The 18,371-nt window shown below is 49.0% G+C and overlaps 1 protein-coding gene across 1 annotated transcript in view; it reads left to right on the forward strand.

Moving 5' to 3' along the window:
- Positions 1-18,371, forward strand: part of NXN (nucleoredoxin) — a 48,897-nt gene continuing 30,526 nt past the window's right edge. Inside the window, exon 1 of the mRNA XM_031591573.2 lies at positions 1-393. Coding sequence (XP_031447433.2) covers positions 70-393 — 324 coding nt within the window. The 5' untranslated portion in view covers positions 1-69. The remainder of the gene's footprint in view (positions 394-18,371) is intronic.

Raw genomic sequence — 18,371 nt, forward strand, 5'->3', positions numbered from 1 at the left:
CGCAACAGCGCCCCCTGGCGGGCCGGGCGGAGCGGAGCGGAGCAGAGCGGGGTCGCGGAGCGGAGCGGGATGGCGGGCGCCCTGGCGGAGGTGCTGGGCGAGGTGTTGGTGTCGGCGGACGGCGAGGAGGTGGCGGTGTCGGCGTTGGCCGCCCGCGGGGTTTCGTTGGTCGGGCTGTATTTCGGTTGCAGCCTCAGCGGCCCCTGCGCGCAGCTCGGCGCCAGCCTGGCCGCCTTTTACGGGCGCTTTAGGGGGGAGGCGGCGGCGGCGGCGAGCGGAGCTCAGCGCCTCGAGATCGTCTTCGTGTCGGCGGAGCAGGAGCAGCAGCAGTGGCAGGAGGCCGTGCGGACCATGCCTTGGCTGGCGCTGCCCTTCGCCGAGAAGCACCGCAAGGTGAGAATCGGAGCCGTGGGGGGGGGGGGGAGGCAGAGGGGCTTTGTCCGGGGGGGCGGCGGGGCCGGAACGCAGCGCGGGGGGGGAGAGGAGCTTCCGGAAAGTTCTGAGACCCCGGGGTGGGCGGTGGGGAGCGGGCGTGAAGCTGGGGGGGTGATGGGGTGATGGGGACGGCGGAGGGGCTTCGGTTTCTATGGGCTGTTGGAGGGTGTCGGGTGGGTGGGAGGCTCGGAGCCGGGCTTTGGTTGCTGGTCGAGGTGGCGGAGCTGAGCCGGCGCTGCTCGGTCGCTGTTTGCACAGCAGCTGATATCTGCTACAAGTTACGGCCCCTCGTCTGCGGCGTTTCGGCTGAAAGACGGAGAAATGGCAGACGGTAAAGCACGCAGGGTCCGGGCTGCGAAGGAAAGAGCGGATTTTCAGATTTCGACGAGTTCCCGGCTTTGGTATTTAAAAAGAAGAAGAAAAAAAAAAAGTCTTTACAAATTTAATCTTCCCTGAAAGCCGTTGAGGAATAATGAGAAAGATGGAGCCCCGCCGTGCCGTTTCTAAGCGTCTCGCTGGAGGGTAATTGCAGCTCCTGGCTGAGTGCTGGGAGCTGCACCCCAAAGCTTTGGGGCTGAGCTCTGTAAGGTGCAGCCGTGTTGGAGCATCCCTGGTGCAGGGGAGGCTCCTCCATCCCCGGCGGGCTCTGAGCCCCCAGCCTGCATCAGCACGGACATCTTTAGGGTGTTTGCTGCCATCTGGGCTCGCTGTTGGGTGTCCCCTATCCTGAGAAGCGTCAGTGGTGACATTTCAGCTCGTTCTCCTCACTGCAGGGTCGGTGTTTGGGTGCTGCACTGAAGGCTCCGATTTTCCCATGGAAGCCAAAGCGCTGCTGTGCAGCTCTGGGGTCGGTTTGTGCAGTGAGGAACTTGCTTCGTCCCTCGGAGGGATTGCATCCAAAGCTGATGTCTTTCGAGCCAAAAGCTCTCAGTGCAGGGGCACGGAAGGGTTGTGGTTCCAATTAGAAGCTGGCAGTTTCCCTGCAGAACAGTGCGGATTGTTTAGATGGGGGGACTTTCTGCCTCCCGTATTTGCTTTAAAGATTCCACTTCAACAGAGTTAAACTGTTGGGATACAGTTAAAGTGGAAGGTGGCATTAATTTCATATTCTGGTCAGTGCTTCCGTCTATTAGATTGCGAGAAAACATGAAATTAAAAGATTATAGGGTCTTAAATTCTTATTCCAAGAAACCCTTGAGTTAAATTCAGGATTATTTTTTGTGCGGAGTGTAAAGTAATCGAAGCTTGTGCTGTATATTTTCAAAACTAAGCAGATGTGATGTGGCTTTGGAGGAAGTTTAATCTGCGGATAACAGAGAACCTATTTGTAAGTTATAAGGGCAATTATGTCGGGATATCAGATTTCTAAACAGGAGATTTATAATCTGTAGCTCAGGCAGCTCCAAGACTCCTCGTATAATGGGCTGATTTTTAAATAGTCGGGCTAACGACCCGGCTGTCTAGAAAAGCACAAACTTTCTATTTTTCAGATATGTGCCAGCAGGAGCCGGGGGTGTGCAGCATATGTTCAGTACCTCGCAGGCTTCATTTGTTTTGAAACAAAAGCATTAAAAAAAAAAAATAAAAATGCAGAGCGTCTTCTTGAGTTACGGCTCTTTTGCTCTGAAAGCTCTTTTTAAGCTCAATGTGAGCCGAGCCCGGGAGAATTTTGTAGTTTTAGTGGCAAAAAGGCATCGTGTGGATACGGAAGAGGGATGAGAGAGAGATGTGGGAGATTTGGGCAGGGAGCTGAACCTCATCCCTGAGCGCTCAGCCTCAGTGCATTGCCCAGCCTGGAGGTTTGGGAGAACCACCGTGTGTTGGTTTGTTGGAGGCTGTGACAGCGTTGGCTGGAGATGAGTTGTTGTCCATATTGCTGCTGCTCGGAATTATTGAATATCATGGCTCTTACTGTGCTGGTTTCCTGCTTGTCAGACTGCTGAAATATTTATCAGTGCACGCCTTGCCTTTCTCTGGTGTACATTTGTGGCTCTGGGCAGCCTGGCCTGATGGTTGGTGACCCTGCAAATAGCAAGGGGTTGAAACGAGATGATCATTGTGGTCCTTTTCAACCCAGGCCATTCTGTGATGCTCTGTGTTGTTTTTTTTTTTCTTTACGTTTCTCCCTCTTTCCGAGCTCAGGCGCTGGATTGAAGGACCAGCTTCCTTTTGGGGCTGGCAGTAAAATTCCCAAAGTCCTCAGAGGAAAACAGCATCTTGCTCCCATGGCAATTGGAGCAAGCAGTATGGGCTGTCAGAGGAAACAGCCACTCCTCATGGAATTCCTCAGTAACTCCATAATGCCAGGCTGCAGATAGCCAGGGCGGAACAGTCCACAGCTGAATTGGGGTAACTTCAGCATCCAGCAATTTCTGTCTCCAAACGAGTAATAAAAGAGGGCAGCAGAAGTCAGCAAACACGTGGACGTGGGGAAAGCCTTTGATTGATGAGGAGGATGGCACCGTGCCTCTGTCTGAGCCACAAACAGCCACGTTATTGGCTTTTTTCAAGAGCACCGAATGAGATCGGAGGCCTTGGGCTCTTTATGCACATCCCTCAATGAAGCAGTTTGTGTTTGGCTTTGGGGACAGAATACGCAGCTGTTGGTAATTGATTTATCTTCTGGTAGTGCCTGGAGTTGCTGAGCAAAGCATGAGAGAGAGATGTCGATCCGTGCCTTTGTTGGTTTTTTTTTTGGGGGGGGGTTTGGTTTAACATCACCCTGTCGTTATCTGCTTGCACGAACAGCTGCTCAAATTTAGGAGAATTGGTTTAATGATGGCAGTAATTGCTGGCTGCTGCCCCAGCTCAGTAATGTCAGCAGCCCCATCTGCCTTCGTGCCCTGGCCCAGGATGAGATGGGATGGAACGGGACAGCAGCCCCACCACCTCCTGGGATTCATCTCCAGGGTCTCCTGAACTCCTGTCACCTGTGTTGGGTGAATTTAGGAGCTTGTGGGATGTTTATGGCACAGAGCCTTCTGCAGGAGCATGCCGTGGGTATCTGGAAAAAGACAGTGATGCTGCAGTGGCACAGCTGCCCAGGGAGCTGGAGGAGCTCTGATCCTGGAGGTGTTGAGGGGATGTGGTTAGTGGGCATGGTGAGGTAGATTGAGGTTGGACGTGGGGATCTGTGAGATCTCTTCCAACCTGAATGATTCTGTGATTCTGTCCCCCCAGCTGTGTGTCCTCTTAGTGGGTTTTGCTACAAAAGTGCCCTGTTTTGGTGTCAGGTAGGTGCTGTCACACATCCCTACGTATGGGATAGGGTCAGTACAATGGAGGAGAAATAGGGTCAGTACAGTGGAGGAGAAATAGTGCTGCTGGGTCTGCACTGAATCCCCAGGTATCCTGAGCTGGAAGAGACAGCCAAGGGACCATCAAAGATCATCACTGGGAGAGAAGCACTGCTGGTTTTTTTTGCTGTTTATTTGCCCTTGCTTTTGTTTTTACTTGTTGCTTATTTGGTGCAGTCATCTCTCTCTTTTGAATCCTGGTTTTCCTAATTGCATTGTCTTGGTGCAGCCATTCTGAGCACAGCGCTGTCTGTTCTGTGCTCTGCCTCCCAATTTCTGTTTTCTTTCTACTGTATTTTCTGTGTCTGCTTGAATGTTGCCCATATGCATCCTGGCAAGGCAGAAGTGCTTCCAGTGGGGCTGAAAAAGTTCTCTTCTGGTTTTAAATAAATGCAAAGCACATTTATTACATTTCTGTGATTGCTTTGTGAAGTCTCTGAAAACAATTTGAAGCTCTTTTCTGCTCATGCTGGTAAATATGTTTTGCTTGGTTTTCCTTTATCCTAAGGCTGGATTTGTGTATGCTGGTCTGTATGTTATCTCCCACACGAATACAAAATGTGAGTTCTGTGACAGAGAGGCGTGTGGTCTTTCTCTGTATGAGAGAAAAACCTCCTCTTTGTTTTGCCCTGAGGAGGTGGAAGGAGCTGGCTCTTCCTTTTGGGTGCTGTTTTAGTGGCTGGTCAGATGCAATGGGTGAACCTGACTTGGGAGAGCATCCGTCTGCATTGTGAGTGCATCCCCATCTCTGCAGGTAAAAGGTTGGTCGTGAGATTGATGGCTAAAATGTGTCCAACATCTCATGAAATCTTTTACAACAAGTATTCATTTCCTTATTAGTAGTAGTAGTTCTGTCCTTTGTACCCAAGAAAAAGGCTTTTTTCTTTCTCTCTGCTTAAGACCTCCAGCTCTGCTAAATAAGACTGCACTGAGAATGATTCGGGATGCATTGCAAGCAGCAACTGGGCTGCAGTTATTGAGGTGAAAATGCCATTAAATCACACTGCTTGTTTTCTGGGGAGGTGGGGAGACTCCGACCTTTGCATACAGCTTAAGATACACCCTGCTTTTTAGGGACTTTCCTCTTTGCAGGCACCATCTGCTGAGGTCTGGGAGGCAAAGTGGTCAGCACAGATGTGGGATTTGTCTGACAGCAGATTTGGTAAATCACTTGAAGCAGCTTTTGAGTTTCATCATATAAAAATATCGAGTTAATAACTTTCAGCTGTATCCCTGACTTTGTGTTTTCGGGGTGGGAATGTGTATGAAATCGTTGGCTCGCAGAGACACAGATTTGAAAAATATGGACTTTTCATGACATCAGGCTGTTGAGCAAGAAGCAAGGCATTAACAGCACCGACTGATTCTTTGTTTGCTTTGAAACTCACTGGTTCTGGAACACGGGAGTGGGAGATCTGTGAGAGCAGCAGTGAGAAGCCCATGTGCTGTTTTTCATTGTGGCATCTTAATCCAGATGTTGAAAATGAAAGATGTTTAAAAATGCAAGCCTGACAGTTTTGTTTGTTGCTTTCAGGTTGCAGAACTAAGCGAGGCAGCTTTACTCTTTAAACCCATCAGCCCAATTCTTGGCTTCTTGCATTCTTTTGGAAGCTGAACTGCTTTACAGGAGAAGCTACAGAATTAAGATCAATTCTGAGAAGTACAGCAGTGAACTTTCAATATGACTCAGGAATGGCGATTCAGTGTTTCCACATGGTGAGGACAGCACCAAAACAAGAATTCTCTTAATTCTTGTTAATGACGCTTTTCCAAATTAATTCTAAGCATGTTTTAGACAGCTTTGCAGCTCTGCACTGACCCTCCGTGCAGCTCGCAGTTGTGCAAAGCCCCTGATCTTTCAGTGGAATCCCAGCCAGCATTCACAGGCTGTGGATAAAATCCAGGCCCTACAATACCACTGCTGACGTCCTTGGAGGCTGGGTTTTGCCATACATCCAAAATGTGGCTCAGCGAGCACTTGCTCAGGGGAAAATCCGTGTTGTGCATGTCTTGCTGCTGTGTCATCTGCTGTGCTGCACATTGCATCCTTCAGTTGATAAGAGCAGATAGTCGAGGTGCTGCTCTGAGAGCCCTTTGGCATCATTCCATGGACCTCAGGGGTCTCTGGATGAGGCCCACGCTCTGCTCAGATCCTCCCAGCTCTGCTGGCTTGCAGCTGGGTCTCGTGCTGGCATTTCCTTTGGGTTGTGACCCATCCCCACTGCCCTGGGCTTTTCAAGCAGCTTGATAACATTTAGGTTGGAAATGCTTGTTTTTTCAATACTAAAAACGCTCCCTTTTGTTCCATCACCTGTAGTTTTCTGTAGGTACTTCCTAGTGCTATAGAAGGTCTGTGTGAAATGTTCATTGTTAGCAGATAAAAGTTTTGAGAGCGTCGAGGGATTTGGGGAGTTTTTTGATCCTTTCTCGTGGACATATTTGTAATGTTTCAAAGCAGCTCATGGTGAGGTTAGCTCATGCTGGCCAGGATAAGGTTTCACTTCTGTGTTTTACATTCTTGCTTTTTCAGCAACGTTCCCAGCATAGAAGTTGGGGTATGGTTTTAATCTAAGCATAGTCAAAAGACACTGCAGTTCACAGCGAGCGGACCAGCCCTGCTCCCCAGCAAGGCAGATTGAACAAAGCCATCATCTGTTCTGCATTGTGCTGGCAGATGGAGGGGTGCAGGTGAAGTTGGGTGCTGCTGGGGCTGCAGTGCACCCAGCTGAGCCCTGGAGAGCAATTTTGGGCAGCGTCTGCATGCTGAGGAGCTGCTTGCTGTGCTGGTCAATGCTGGTTGCTTCCTCCTCCTTTTTCTCCTTCCCCTCCCATTTTTATCAGGGAAACAAGTTCCAAGCAAAATATTCCAAAGTGATACTTAATTACTCTTTAAAATGCGACTATTTGTCTTATCAGCCATGTGGATTTCTGTTTGCTGCTTTGATTTGACAGTTAGTAGTTTGTCATTTTTAAAAAGCTTACACACTCCAGGAATCTGTGATTTTTATGCTTTTGAAAGGAGAGATGTTGAATTAACTGCTGCTTTGAACTATTCATGGATAATTTCAGGCCCCCTGCTTTCAGCAACTAACAAGCTGACTCCTGAGCTTTCAGGCTGGGTTGAATACTGAATAATCATGACTTTGTAGCTGTATGTGTTGTTTAAACCAGTTCCATAACACATCACAGCGTAGCACGCCGTGCTTGAGATGCTCTCTAGACAGATTACTTTGTGCTAATGCCATCTCCATGCACGAACAATTAGGGAAGGGAAGAGTAATGCAAACATGGTGAGGGTGTTTGGATTCCTTCTGACTTGTGCTTTGTATACATTAATTTCCTTTAGTTTCCTTCCCCCCCCCCGGCCCTTTCTGGTCTTTATTCCTTAACACTCTGCGTTGGGTTTTATTTTAACTTTCAGCAGGGGCCATCTGATTTTGTTTGAATTCCAGCCATGCCATGCAGCCCTGCTATGGGATGCACTTTCAGAGCCATTTCTGAGATGAGCAGCTGCAGTTGTAGGCACTTGAGGGACCTGTCCATGGCTGCAAAAAGCAAATCTGTGCTGCTGGGACCATTACACCCCTCCACCTCGGTGAGTCTGAATAGGCAACAAAAGGCATGGAGAGATTAACAGCCCAGAGAAGTCATACAGGAAATCCATTTCAAAGGTGGGCATTTAATCTGGATGCATTCCAGATTTGTGCCTTCAGCTCAGCATCTTTCCCCTTCCCTTGGTTCCCTTTCAGGGGAGCTGGGGGCTTTGTCCCATTGGGCTGCAGCAATGCTGGGAATTAGATGAGGAGTTGATGAGTAAGCAAAAAGGTCAGTAGAGTAGCTCTCTTTCCCACTAGAGAATTTATACAAGTATCCAGATTAAAGCATGAGCATCTTGTGCATATGTTCTGCTGTGCAACAGCTCAGCAGATCATCATCTTAAGTTTTCTGAAAAAAAAAATGTAGCGTCTTGTTGTTTGGGTTTAGGGTACATGGAATTAATGGAAGGGTGGAACTTAAACAGATGCAGGAATGTCTTCAGCGTATTCTCATGCCTGACTTTCAACACCACGAACAATTGAAATCAACAATTAATATGTAAAGAATTTGTGGTCTTTATTTAGTTTGACTGCCTGCCTGTTGCTGTTGCGTCAGGGCATTGCATGTTGCAATATGATCAGCCCCCTGCCCGGAGCACAGCAAACCCTTCTGCTCTCAAAACAAAGACCAGAGAGCTCTGAGGATGTGTTCCTGCTCCCTGTGCTGGCGTGGTGAGAACCTGCTCTGTGGAGTGAAATCCCAAATGCTGCACTTCAGGTGAGCTGTGCCACGGTCACTGCAGGGCAATGAGCTGTGCCAGCCCCCAGGAGCTCGAGTGTGGGGGAGCCCCTGCACTGGAAAAGCAAACTCAAAGCACAGCAAATCTTGCAGTGCATGCTCAAAGCCTGCAGAGTCCTTGCAAGGAGGAATGAGCGGAGCCAGAGACCTCCTGTCTGCCTGGGGCAAGGGCAGAGATGAGTTTCCCAGGCAGAGCAGTGCAGCAGGAGGGCAGTTTGTGAGGCTGTGCTTTGTGATTTCCACCCTCGCAGGGCTGGAGTTTGTGCTGCCCAACCATGGGGAGAGAGTTCAGAGTCCTCTGGAAGCGTTTTGTCCATCTTTACAACCGTGGCTAAATGAAATCTGACTTTAAAATATGTTAATGGAGGAACGGTGCAAAGGTCCCTAGTTAAAAATCAGTTTGCCAAAGTTACCAGCTTTTTATTTTGTGGCTGAGGTATTAAAAAGAACTGGCTGGTGGCATCCAGGGATGCCCAGGTGTGCTGGCTGGTGACAGCTCAGAGTGACCCCATAGGCTGCTGAGAAAGGTGCCTTGTTTTATGTCTCAGTGCAAGGATTCAGGAATCTGGGTGAGAATTAGGTAATATTTGCAGAGGAGAGTAGAGTACAACTGGAACTAATTGCAACTGTGTGAGTGAGCTGCTGAGAGAAATTCTACTTCTCCCACGTTCCCAAGAGACTTCCACTGGAGAGATGAAGTCATAGCCATTACTTCATGAGCATTAAGTCAGGATGCTGACAAATGAGTGCTGGTGATCAGTGCCTGACCGGTCGGAGAGAACGTTGCCCCTGGCTTTTCCACTTGCCTCTGCTTGGAGGCTGCTGCCCTCGGCGCAGGGCTGGCAGAAGCAAGTGCTGACACCCACAGTGCACTTAATTCCCAGCTCAGCATATTCTTCTGAGCTGTCAGTGCTTTGTCAGGCATGCCAGCTCTCAAGCGGGCAGCTCCAGAGCCAAGTCACAATAGCTTCCAGAAATTGTACAAGGCAGATGGAGCCTTGGACAGAGGGGTGGGCAGGCAGGCGTGAGCAGCTCTCCTTGTAATCGCCCGAGTGCGACTTGCCAGGATGTCTCCTTCAACACCAGAGCCTGTACCCTGTGCAGGGGGTGTTAATTGTACCCAATGGTCTGAGCCCTGCTTCCAGAGCAAACAAATGGGTTCAGGATCTCACCCCCGCAACTTGCAGCATCGCTACGAGAGTCCCTTTTGGAAAAAGTGTGAAATTTATGGTAATATGTGCTGAGGATCTTATGGCAGGTCTGAGCTGCTAAGTCCTCTAAACCTGAGCCCACAGCTTCATTGACAGGGCCTCTCACTTTGCTCCGCTCCAAGCTTATGGTTTCACTGCTCCAATATTTTTCCATACATGGAAGCATTCCTGCCCCAGCCTGGGCTAATCCTGACATGCCACTGTATCTGGATGTTAGCTCATTTCTTGCAGCTGACACCGTACAAAGGCTGATCTCTGAACTGGCTTTTGTTTAAATAGATTTAAGTCAACCAGCAGAAGTCTCACCCCATAGGTAAGCAGGAAAAAAAAAATAAAAAAGAAAGCGTGGTTATCTAGTTTACCTACCATGCAGGGCTGCGAGGTGGATGAACTGGTCCACGGTAATGCTGTGCTATGGAAATGTGTGATATGTAAATGCCAAAGGGAACATGGCTTGTTTTACCTGGATCTGTTTTGGTTCCCTGGCACAAGCCTCCCAGTTTTGCTGCAGCAGCTTTGCTTCCCTCTGAGCCCATTCCCCACTGGGGCCATCCGCTGTCCCCATCAGATGTGGGGGTAGAAGAGCAGAATCCAAAGGTTCTCCCCCTACCCACGGTGGTGGTTGAAAAGGACTGTTCTGACTCTTCCAAAAGCGTCAGTCTGAGCTGTGAAACAACCTAAACCACATCTCTGCTTGCTTGTTTCAGCCCTAGAAAAATGCACCAGGAGTTTGTGGGCACAGTGTGGCTGGATGATGTGTGGGACAGCAGCACTCCTGTGTGCAGGAAGGGGCTGTGGGGCTGTTCTTGACATTGAATTATTATTGTTTCCTTCATCAGGTTTTTCTGGATGCTGCTCTTAGAGCAAATTGAAGGGCACCAGGCTGCAGATCCTGCCATACGAGTAATGCCTGGGTGCATAGCTTATAGGAGTGCACTTTTATCAACTGATAGCTACTGTTTAACAAGGCAAGGAGCTGATTTTACTCTAAGCTGATGACTGTACGAGCTTATTTTTAAGGGTGCTCCCTCTTTAATTCTGGTTTGTGGCTGTAGGGCAGAGATTGCATTGCTGCCATGTTACAAGCTGCTTATAACTACCTCTTGCCTGTAATCTTTGTGCTCTGGGAGCTCTCTTGGTGCCAGGGGCTTTTCCAATCCTTCTGTGGCTTCTCCACTGCGTGCAATGTGAGCCTGGCCAGCACTGCCTGCTGCCCCCCGCTGCTGCGCTGCACGCTCCCCAAATCGCTTCGTTCCAGGGTTAGAAAAGACCCATTTTTGTGTCCTAAGCACTGGATTTCACAGATACATAAGGGGAGAGGTCTTAATGCCTCGTGCTTGATCGGCAAATTGAAAAGCATGGGAAGTTTTTCATAGGAAGATTTGCTGCCTGGCTTCGCGGTGCGGGTTTGCACAAACATGTTTTATTCCTGTAATGCAGCAGAGCAGCTGGATGCCTCCCACCAAGATCGCTGCTGTTTAGTTCTTTGATTTCTGGTGGAGACACACAGAAATAAATTAAATGAGTTGGGGGGGTTCCAGAGAACGGTGCAGATGGCTGGAAATTAAGGGCTGAGACTACTTAAGTGGTAATGTATGGCATAGTTTGGGCTCCTTTTTATTTAAAGGGATGGAAGAAGCTGTGTGCTGCTGACCAGCTGATCCTCAGAGCTTTGCAGGCCACCTCTCTTGCAGTGCTTTCTTGACAGTCGCTCTCACGCTTCCTGGCTGCAGGTTTAATTATTTGATGCGACAGGAGCACGCAGGGCCCCATTTTGCACAAGGAGCCTGCACACAGTCTGCTCCCAGGACAGGTTTTTGCCTAGAGAGGCAGTTTCCAAGCCAGTTAATTGCCAGGTTGTGAAGCAGAAGGGGATGGGGCTGTCCCTGCCTTTCCCTGCAGGCCAATTCCTGCTGGCTGCATGGTGATGGTGGCTCTGGAAGAGCCTTGTCCCAGTGCCAGGGCAGGCTGGGGACAGCATTTTGCACTGGGGATGGGCAGCAGCAGCAGGAGGAGGGTGGCAGCGATGCCTTGGCTGGGATGTCAGCCTGATTCTGAACTGCAGGAAGGTTCCAGATGTTAGTGTGTTTTAAGAACAGAATGCCCCGTGAGCCGCGTGTGCTGGCTGGTGCTGTTTGGCTTTGGCTGTCCGACCCTGTTCTGGGCCCCATCCAGCATCTTCTTTTTGATGTTTGTGTCTGTGAGGTTTACTGCAGCCTTCACAGCTGAAACAGTGGAGTCTCTGGCGTAAAAACTTTGCTAGGATAAAACTTGATAGGGTGAGAAGCCATCGAATGCCACCCCCATCTGTGGCCTTCCTGCTAATTACCGAATTAGCACCCCCAGGCATTTCTGTTACCTTTTCTTCTTGCTGGCTAAAACTGGAGATCTGATTTACAGCTCTGGAGATATGTTTGGGGAAAATAAATGCCATAAAAACTGCTTACCCATGGGAGATGTATAGCTGATGGCACAAAACCCTTCTGTTACAACAAGAAGCAAGGGGACTTCGTAGCTGCCATCTGCATAAGTGCATCCCGAGCTGCATCTGGCCATTGGGTCCTGGAGTGGAGATTGTGTGGAGCCAGCCCTGCAGCAAGCCACAGACCCCTGGGATGGGCACCCACTGTGTCACTGAGTGACATGGAGCAAAGAGCAGAGCCCAGCGTGACACAGCCATGCTGCTGTTTGCAGAGGATGCCATGGGTAGAGATTAGAAGTTTTTAGTTTTTCTTTGCCAGGAAGTAGCAGTGCTCATTAGCAGTGCTTAATAGTGAAGAATCTAAAAATGTGATTCGTCTATGAACTATGTGATGGTAAAGTTGGGAAAATGTGTGTATGTATTGAATGCTTCCTCTTGGAGGACTGAGAAACCCTCGAGTGCAGCATTTGTTGTTTTGCTAAATTGGGATTGAAATACTGAATGCTCAGAGCATGCTAACACCTGTCTGTTGTAGGAAGAGCTCAATTGCTCAACAGAAATGGCTTTTCATCCGGCCGCACTAAAGAGAAAATAAGGTCAAATCTATTGAGAAGAAAGATTATTGATATACTTTTTTTGTCATCTGCTCAGATTGCCGTTGGGAACCGTGGGAATGGCCTTGCAGGTGCAGCCTGTGGTGAGGGAAGTCCTGCGTGTGAGAAAGCAAGGCAGTTCTGTGCTGATGCTCACCCCTCTGGTATTTAGCCTGGTCTTTTGCTTTTTAATTATTACAGCAATCAGTGCAGTTACAGAGTGTGCCTTGCCGTTGGTGTTCTGTGCATTGTTAGCAGTGTTTGCCAGCCATGGGAAGAAACCCAGCAAAAGGCCATATCCACTTGGAAACCATCAGGTCACCCATCAGGTGACTCACTGTCCACACTGTATGTGCTCACAGCCTGGCAGCCCCGGATCCAGAGGGATGCTGACAACTCGTGCTCTGTGCAAAACGTGGAGCTCTGGGAACTGAGCACTGCCAGAGAGGTGGCAAGAGGCAGCCAAGCGTGGGTTTGGGCAGTCGCTTCTCTTGCTGTTCTGTTTGTTTTCCCTTGTCATTATCAAAGGTGTTTGCTTTGTCCAGAGCTTCCAGCCACACAAAGCATGGGTGTTGTGCAGGGTGACGACGTGGTGCTGCACGATTCCCATTGAGGTCATGTCGTGCTGTGCAGAGCTGCCAGACAACCTCTGATTTTGGAATTGTCGCTTATTTGCACTTTTTTTCCAGTGTCTTGCTTTTACCTTTGAAAGCACCTACCAGCAGAGAGATGGATATTTGTGTGGCAAGCACCAGCTGCAGCACAGAGCTTGTTGTTCAGCACATCCTGCACTTACAGCTCTTGTGCGAATGAATGACTGTGCTCCAGCCTTCCCTGTTAAGAGCCATTGAAGAGCACAGCAGGTTCTTTCACCTCGCTGAACTAAACGCTACTAAAGAAAATAAGTTTTATCAAACCCAGACCTTTTTGCAGGAGTTGCCGTGCTCTTCCCACTGCGCAGTGCCATCCCAGGCAGCACTCCCCTGTTGTGCCAGTCGAGCCCTGCCTGTTTGTGGGGTTCAGAGCCCTCAGAAGAAAGGAGCAAAGCCCCCATAGTCTGGCTTCCAACCTGCTGTCCCCCTGCCTGTCCAGGACCAGCTTGGTGTACCCCAGCCGAGCTTTGTTTTTGTTCAGGTATGAGCTCTTTTCTGTTCTGTTTACGCTCCACTTACCTAAAGAGCTTGGAGCCAGATGGTTTTCCTGCGAAGGATATAATTTCATTGGAGAGAAGCAGGGGTTTGTAAAACAATCCGTGGAATTAGTGGCACCTCAGCTCCTGCAGGGTCTCCCTGTTCCCTTTCTGGAATCTTATTTCTGTTTCTTTGAAAGCTGAAATTTCCATTGCTGTTGATGCCCTGCCAGGCACTCTAGCAGGGTTACTTTCCCTTGGATGCAGTTCAAGAAACCATTGTTCCTTTTCTTTATCATTTGTCATCAAAGCGAGAGGAGCTTTCCCTGCACTTCCCTGCTGCTTCCAGCGCTGGGAAAAGCAGACGGCGTGTCCACTCTTCAGACCTCTGACCAGAAACACCCACTGGAAAAGATTTTGGTAACAGAGGAGTCAAAGCCTTCATATCCTCAAGAAAATATACTTCACTAATTTAAAAAATATGAAACGAAATGTGCTCAGGGTATTGGCAGAGGTCTTGCTGAAGGCCCTCCTCCACAGTTGCGAGGATCTGAAGGTGAAGACTTCATCCAGCACTGGGGGTGTGTGTCAGTTTTATTGTATTTTCCTTGGGTTTAGGATTCGGGTGAACCCTTTCACATGGTCATAGCGTGTAGATTGTTAAAAAAAAAAAAAAGAGAAGTATGTTTAGGAAGGAGAAGAAAGCCTGCAGTTTGCTTTTTGCTGCATGCAAGAGTTGGCTACAGGACGTGCTGTTTTCTAGCTTTCATCTTGGTAATGTGTATGATTTAAGTATGCTGCTCTGGTTGAACACATTCTGCTTCTGCATGTCCACCTGGGTATCCCTGGCATCTCCAGATGCCATTTTACCTTGGCGTAATGAAACTACAACAGTGGTGTTGGGTGGAGGAGGAGTTTTCCTAGAGAGAATATAAAGGTTCTCCGGGTGCTCAGAGGGAATGTATGAGCATTACTGACAGGAGAACTGGCTGAGCAAGTTAGCAGTGGGTTTGAGATAATAGCTCTGTGGCTTTTGTCTACCAGCTCTTGAGCAGTATTTGATGTGCAGACATGTTTTCAGACATTTCTCATAGAGAAGGTGTTGGCAGGTCTGTTGTTAACACTCCTGCCTTTAGGCCAAACTATTGAAATTTCAAGTTCAGCTTGAATCTTATTTCAATGGCTTGGAAGGCTGCAATCTGATGGGCCAAAACATCTTGTCCAACTCCAGCCCTTATTAGGAGCTTAATCCGAAGCGTGGCCAAAGCCAAATAAGGGGGAGGGCAGAAAAAGCAGTAGAATGGAACCAGAAATGTGCATCCAATTTACAGTATTCCTCTGCAGCCTTAATTCAGCCCCCTGCGTGCATTACAATTCAGTTTCTAATTATGGGATCCCGTCCTGCTTTTTCCATGGCACCCTTGCCCTTGCTGCTCACGCAGGGTTGCCAGAGCTTGGGAAGGAAATGGAAGCAACCCAGAAAGGGATGTGTGCGTGGGACCTCTGCCCTGGATGGTGCAGCATTTGGGGGTGAGTTGTGGGAAGCAAGGAGGGAGAAAGCCACAGTAAAGGAGACCAGAGCCCTGCTGGGCTTCTGCCGCAGGGTTTGTGTGCAGCGTGGGGCTCTTCAGGCACAATCAGTGCCTTTATTTCATGGGTCCCAATCCCAGGGCTGCTTTAGGAGTGCTGCGTGCTCCTGCTGCAGATGATCTCATGGGAAGTTGTACGTCAGTCATTTAAGGCACTGCTCACTGCTGTTTGTTTTTTAAAAAGTGAGCTGGAGGCTGCTTCTGGAACTGCGTCTGTGCCTCTTTTCTTCAGCTGTAAAACGGAGGTGTTACGAACGTAGCTCTCTAGGTTTTACTGAAAATAAATGTACAGTCCTTTGAGAAGGATCCCAGCTCTGCAGTAGCAAAACGCCTTCATTTTTGCCTCGGAGCAGCACATGAAAAATCTGAAGTGAGGAGAGCTGAGCACCACACGGTGAACGACTGGAGACAGTTTCTCAAAGCGAATGTGAGTGGTTCCTCACTTCTCAGCTCAGTACCAACTGCATCAGGACTTCATGCACACGTGGTATGTGGAAGACCATGCACAAGTGGATCAGAGTAAAGCTATAGAGAAAACCTACTTCCAGCACATCCTGGCTGTTTAGGGCTTGGCAACCTTCGTGCAGCCCTACAGATATAATATGGTATTAATTACAGGGCTGGGTGAGTAAGAAGTTGTGTGTGGAGGGTACAGGCATGGCTGTGGCATACCTTACAGGGAAGCTTGATCCTGAGGGTGGTAATTCATTTGCTTTTCTGACCTGTAGCAGAAAGCAGGATGGTTTTGGACCCTCCAGGAAGGATCCTATGTGCAGTTGAGGTGGCTGATGCCAGATGTCTGCTTTTTGGCTTACCGGCCGTGGCTTTTGTTTCATCTTTAGGCTGGGCCACTGTTGGAGCCTCGCTTGCAAAGCAGCTCATGTGTCCATCGAAGTCAGAGGTTGAGGAAATTATTTTTTCTGTGGTTTTCTGGAACTTTATACTGTCGTCTGTCTCTAAGGAAGATGTGACGCACGATGGCTTTACAACTATGCAGCTCGATGGAGAGGCACGCAGCTGCCTGTGCTGTCATAGGGAAACTCTGCTGAGAGATTTGCTGAGCTGAGGGGCAGCCTGTGTTTCTTCTCTTTCATCCCAATCTCCTCCTCTCACAGCGTGGGTTAGGAGCTGCAGGCTCTGTACAGGAGAGGCAGTGCTGGCCATGCTGCTGGTTGAAGGGCGGCACTCAGCTGTGCTGCTCCAGGGCTGCACGAGGTTCTGGGCTCAGAGCTCTTAAATCAGCAGATGTTGTCAGGCATGCACAGGCAAAACCTTGCTCTCATTCACTAATTACGAAAATTCCTGGCAGAAGCTCGGTGTGAGTCAGCTGCAAAAAAATTACTTAGGAAAAAGAAGAGTCGATGGTCTAAGGCTGAATTTAAAGCACAAAAAGGGAAGTCGGGGCTTTCTGTAAATGCCAGTTAGCCCACCAAGCACATGTATGGAGAGAGAGGTGATGGGAAAAGCTGGGAGGGGGCAGCCTGAGAATTTATCCTGTGCCCTGCAGCTGGTGGTGTGCAGGGATGGATGGATGGATGGGATGTCCTTCCCATGGCCAAGAAGAGCTGGTGCTGCCTGATGAACCAGGGCAAGGCAGGCTCTTCCCTGCAATCTCTGGGGTTGAGCAGGAGGCTGTTGCCCACTTTGGGTTCTGCGTTTGCTTTCACCTCCTGAACAGCTCACCCAGAGCTCTGCAGGGGCCAGAGGAAGCCTCAGACCTTGATGGGTCTCGAATGATCTGCAAACAGTGCAGTGCATTTGTGCATTTCTGCTAGAGAAGTTGATTTTTATTTTTTTTTTCTCCTCCCTCTGTAGAACTTTGGATTTTATTTTTGTTATGAAAACCACACAACTAATTTCCCTTGGAATCTTTTGCAGGCGTCTGCTCTGAGTGTGTTTTGGCCTCACTGTCCATTGCTGGGTTTGAATCCCAGTCCCAGCGGTGAGAAGTTTTAGAATTAATGCCAGTTGTATTTTTTTTTTTAATCGAATCGCAGTGTCCGCCTGTGGGATTTAAACAAATATCCTTCACTTTGCATTTTTCCTGCAAGTAGACGGGATCCAAAGGATATGCAGCCAACAACAGTGCTTTGGCAAGGATGCAGCATTTCCCCTTTGTCAGAAATGTCTTTGTGTGTCTTTCTGTAATCTAGCATGCACTGCCTTGCTCCTGCTGCTGTACCTGGCTGCTGCAGTCCTTGCAGGATCCATGTAGGAGGTGTGTGCAGTCCCTATAGTGAATGATTGAAGGGTGGTCCTGGTGGCCCCAGAAACATTCAGTGGTAGCAGTTGGTGTGGAGGAAGGTGGGGGTATAAAAACGCTCGCATTTGGAGTGGGAGAGGGAAGCAGAATTCCTGCAAGCAGTTTTTTAGCTTCTTGAGGCTTCTGAACCCGAAAAGCCATCTGTATCCTGGAGGAGGTTTGTATTTATTCCTTGGAATCCAGAGTTTGCAGAGCATGTGCTGGCTATGCAGAATCTCAGCTTTGCCATAAATCTGTTTTTTGGCAGCGCTTGTCAAAATGCCATATTATCCAGATAGGAATAGATAGGGGATTAAAACAGAATCCTTCACTATTTATGGACTGCCTTTGGGAATACGCTGTATTATTCTTTTGAATTGAATGAAAGGTAACCACAACAACCTGCTGCACATGCTAAATCTTTTCTGTGACCCTCCTTAGAGCTGTGGAGGGGGGAGGGGGATGCTGTGAGAGGTTCCAGCCCGCAGACCTGCAGCCATGTGCACGGTTCAGACCTCAGCAATATGCCACCTGCTGAGTGCCTGGGAAGCACGAGGTGGAAAGCCTAATTCAGAGCAGAGTTTGGGATGCGTGCTTGGTTTCTGCACAAACTGGGTTAAATCTCTACTGTAAGTAAGTCTGAGCTTAGAAGAGATTAATTATTTGGTTATGAGGGAGAGGTGTGCTGTTGGACCAGGTGTGCCAGCGGAGCTGCTGGCTCCCATGACCAACAGGAGCTGACCCCAGAAGTCCCTTCTCCTCCTCTTATTGGAAACTGTACGTGTAGGAGATCAGTGTTGCACAGCAGATGGCTCTATTTGGGTTTCTCAAGGAATTTTCTGTGTTTGGGTGTTGGCACGATGTGCTGAACCCATAGCAGCCCCTGGGGCACGCATCTGCCTGCTGCAGGGCAGGTGGGAACGCTGCAGCAGAATGCTGTGGAATGCTGCTTTTCCTTACCAAGCACTTTTTGTTTGTATTCAGGAGCAGCAGGTTTATTACCCGTGTGTGGGGAGCACACCTCACTTCCCTCGTGGTCCTTTTATCTGTGCATGCTGAGAAACAGTAAAACCTGGAGTACCCGCTTGGCCAGCACTCTCTTTCTCCTTCACATGCCTG

This window comes from Phasianus colchicus, chromosome 21 (genome assembly GCF_987193195.1).
Source record: "Phasianus colchicus chromosome 21, bPhaCol1.hap1.1, whole genome shotgun sequence".
NCBI lineage: Eukaryota > Metazoa > Chordata > Aves > Galliformes > Phasianidae > Phasianus > Phasianus colchicus.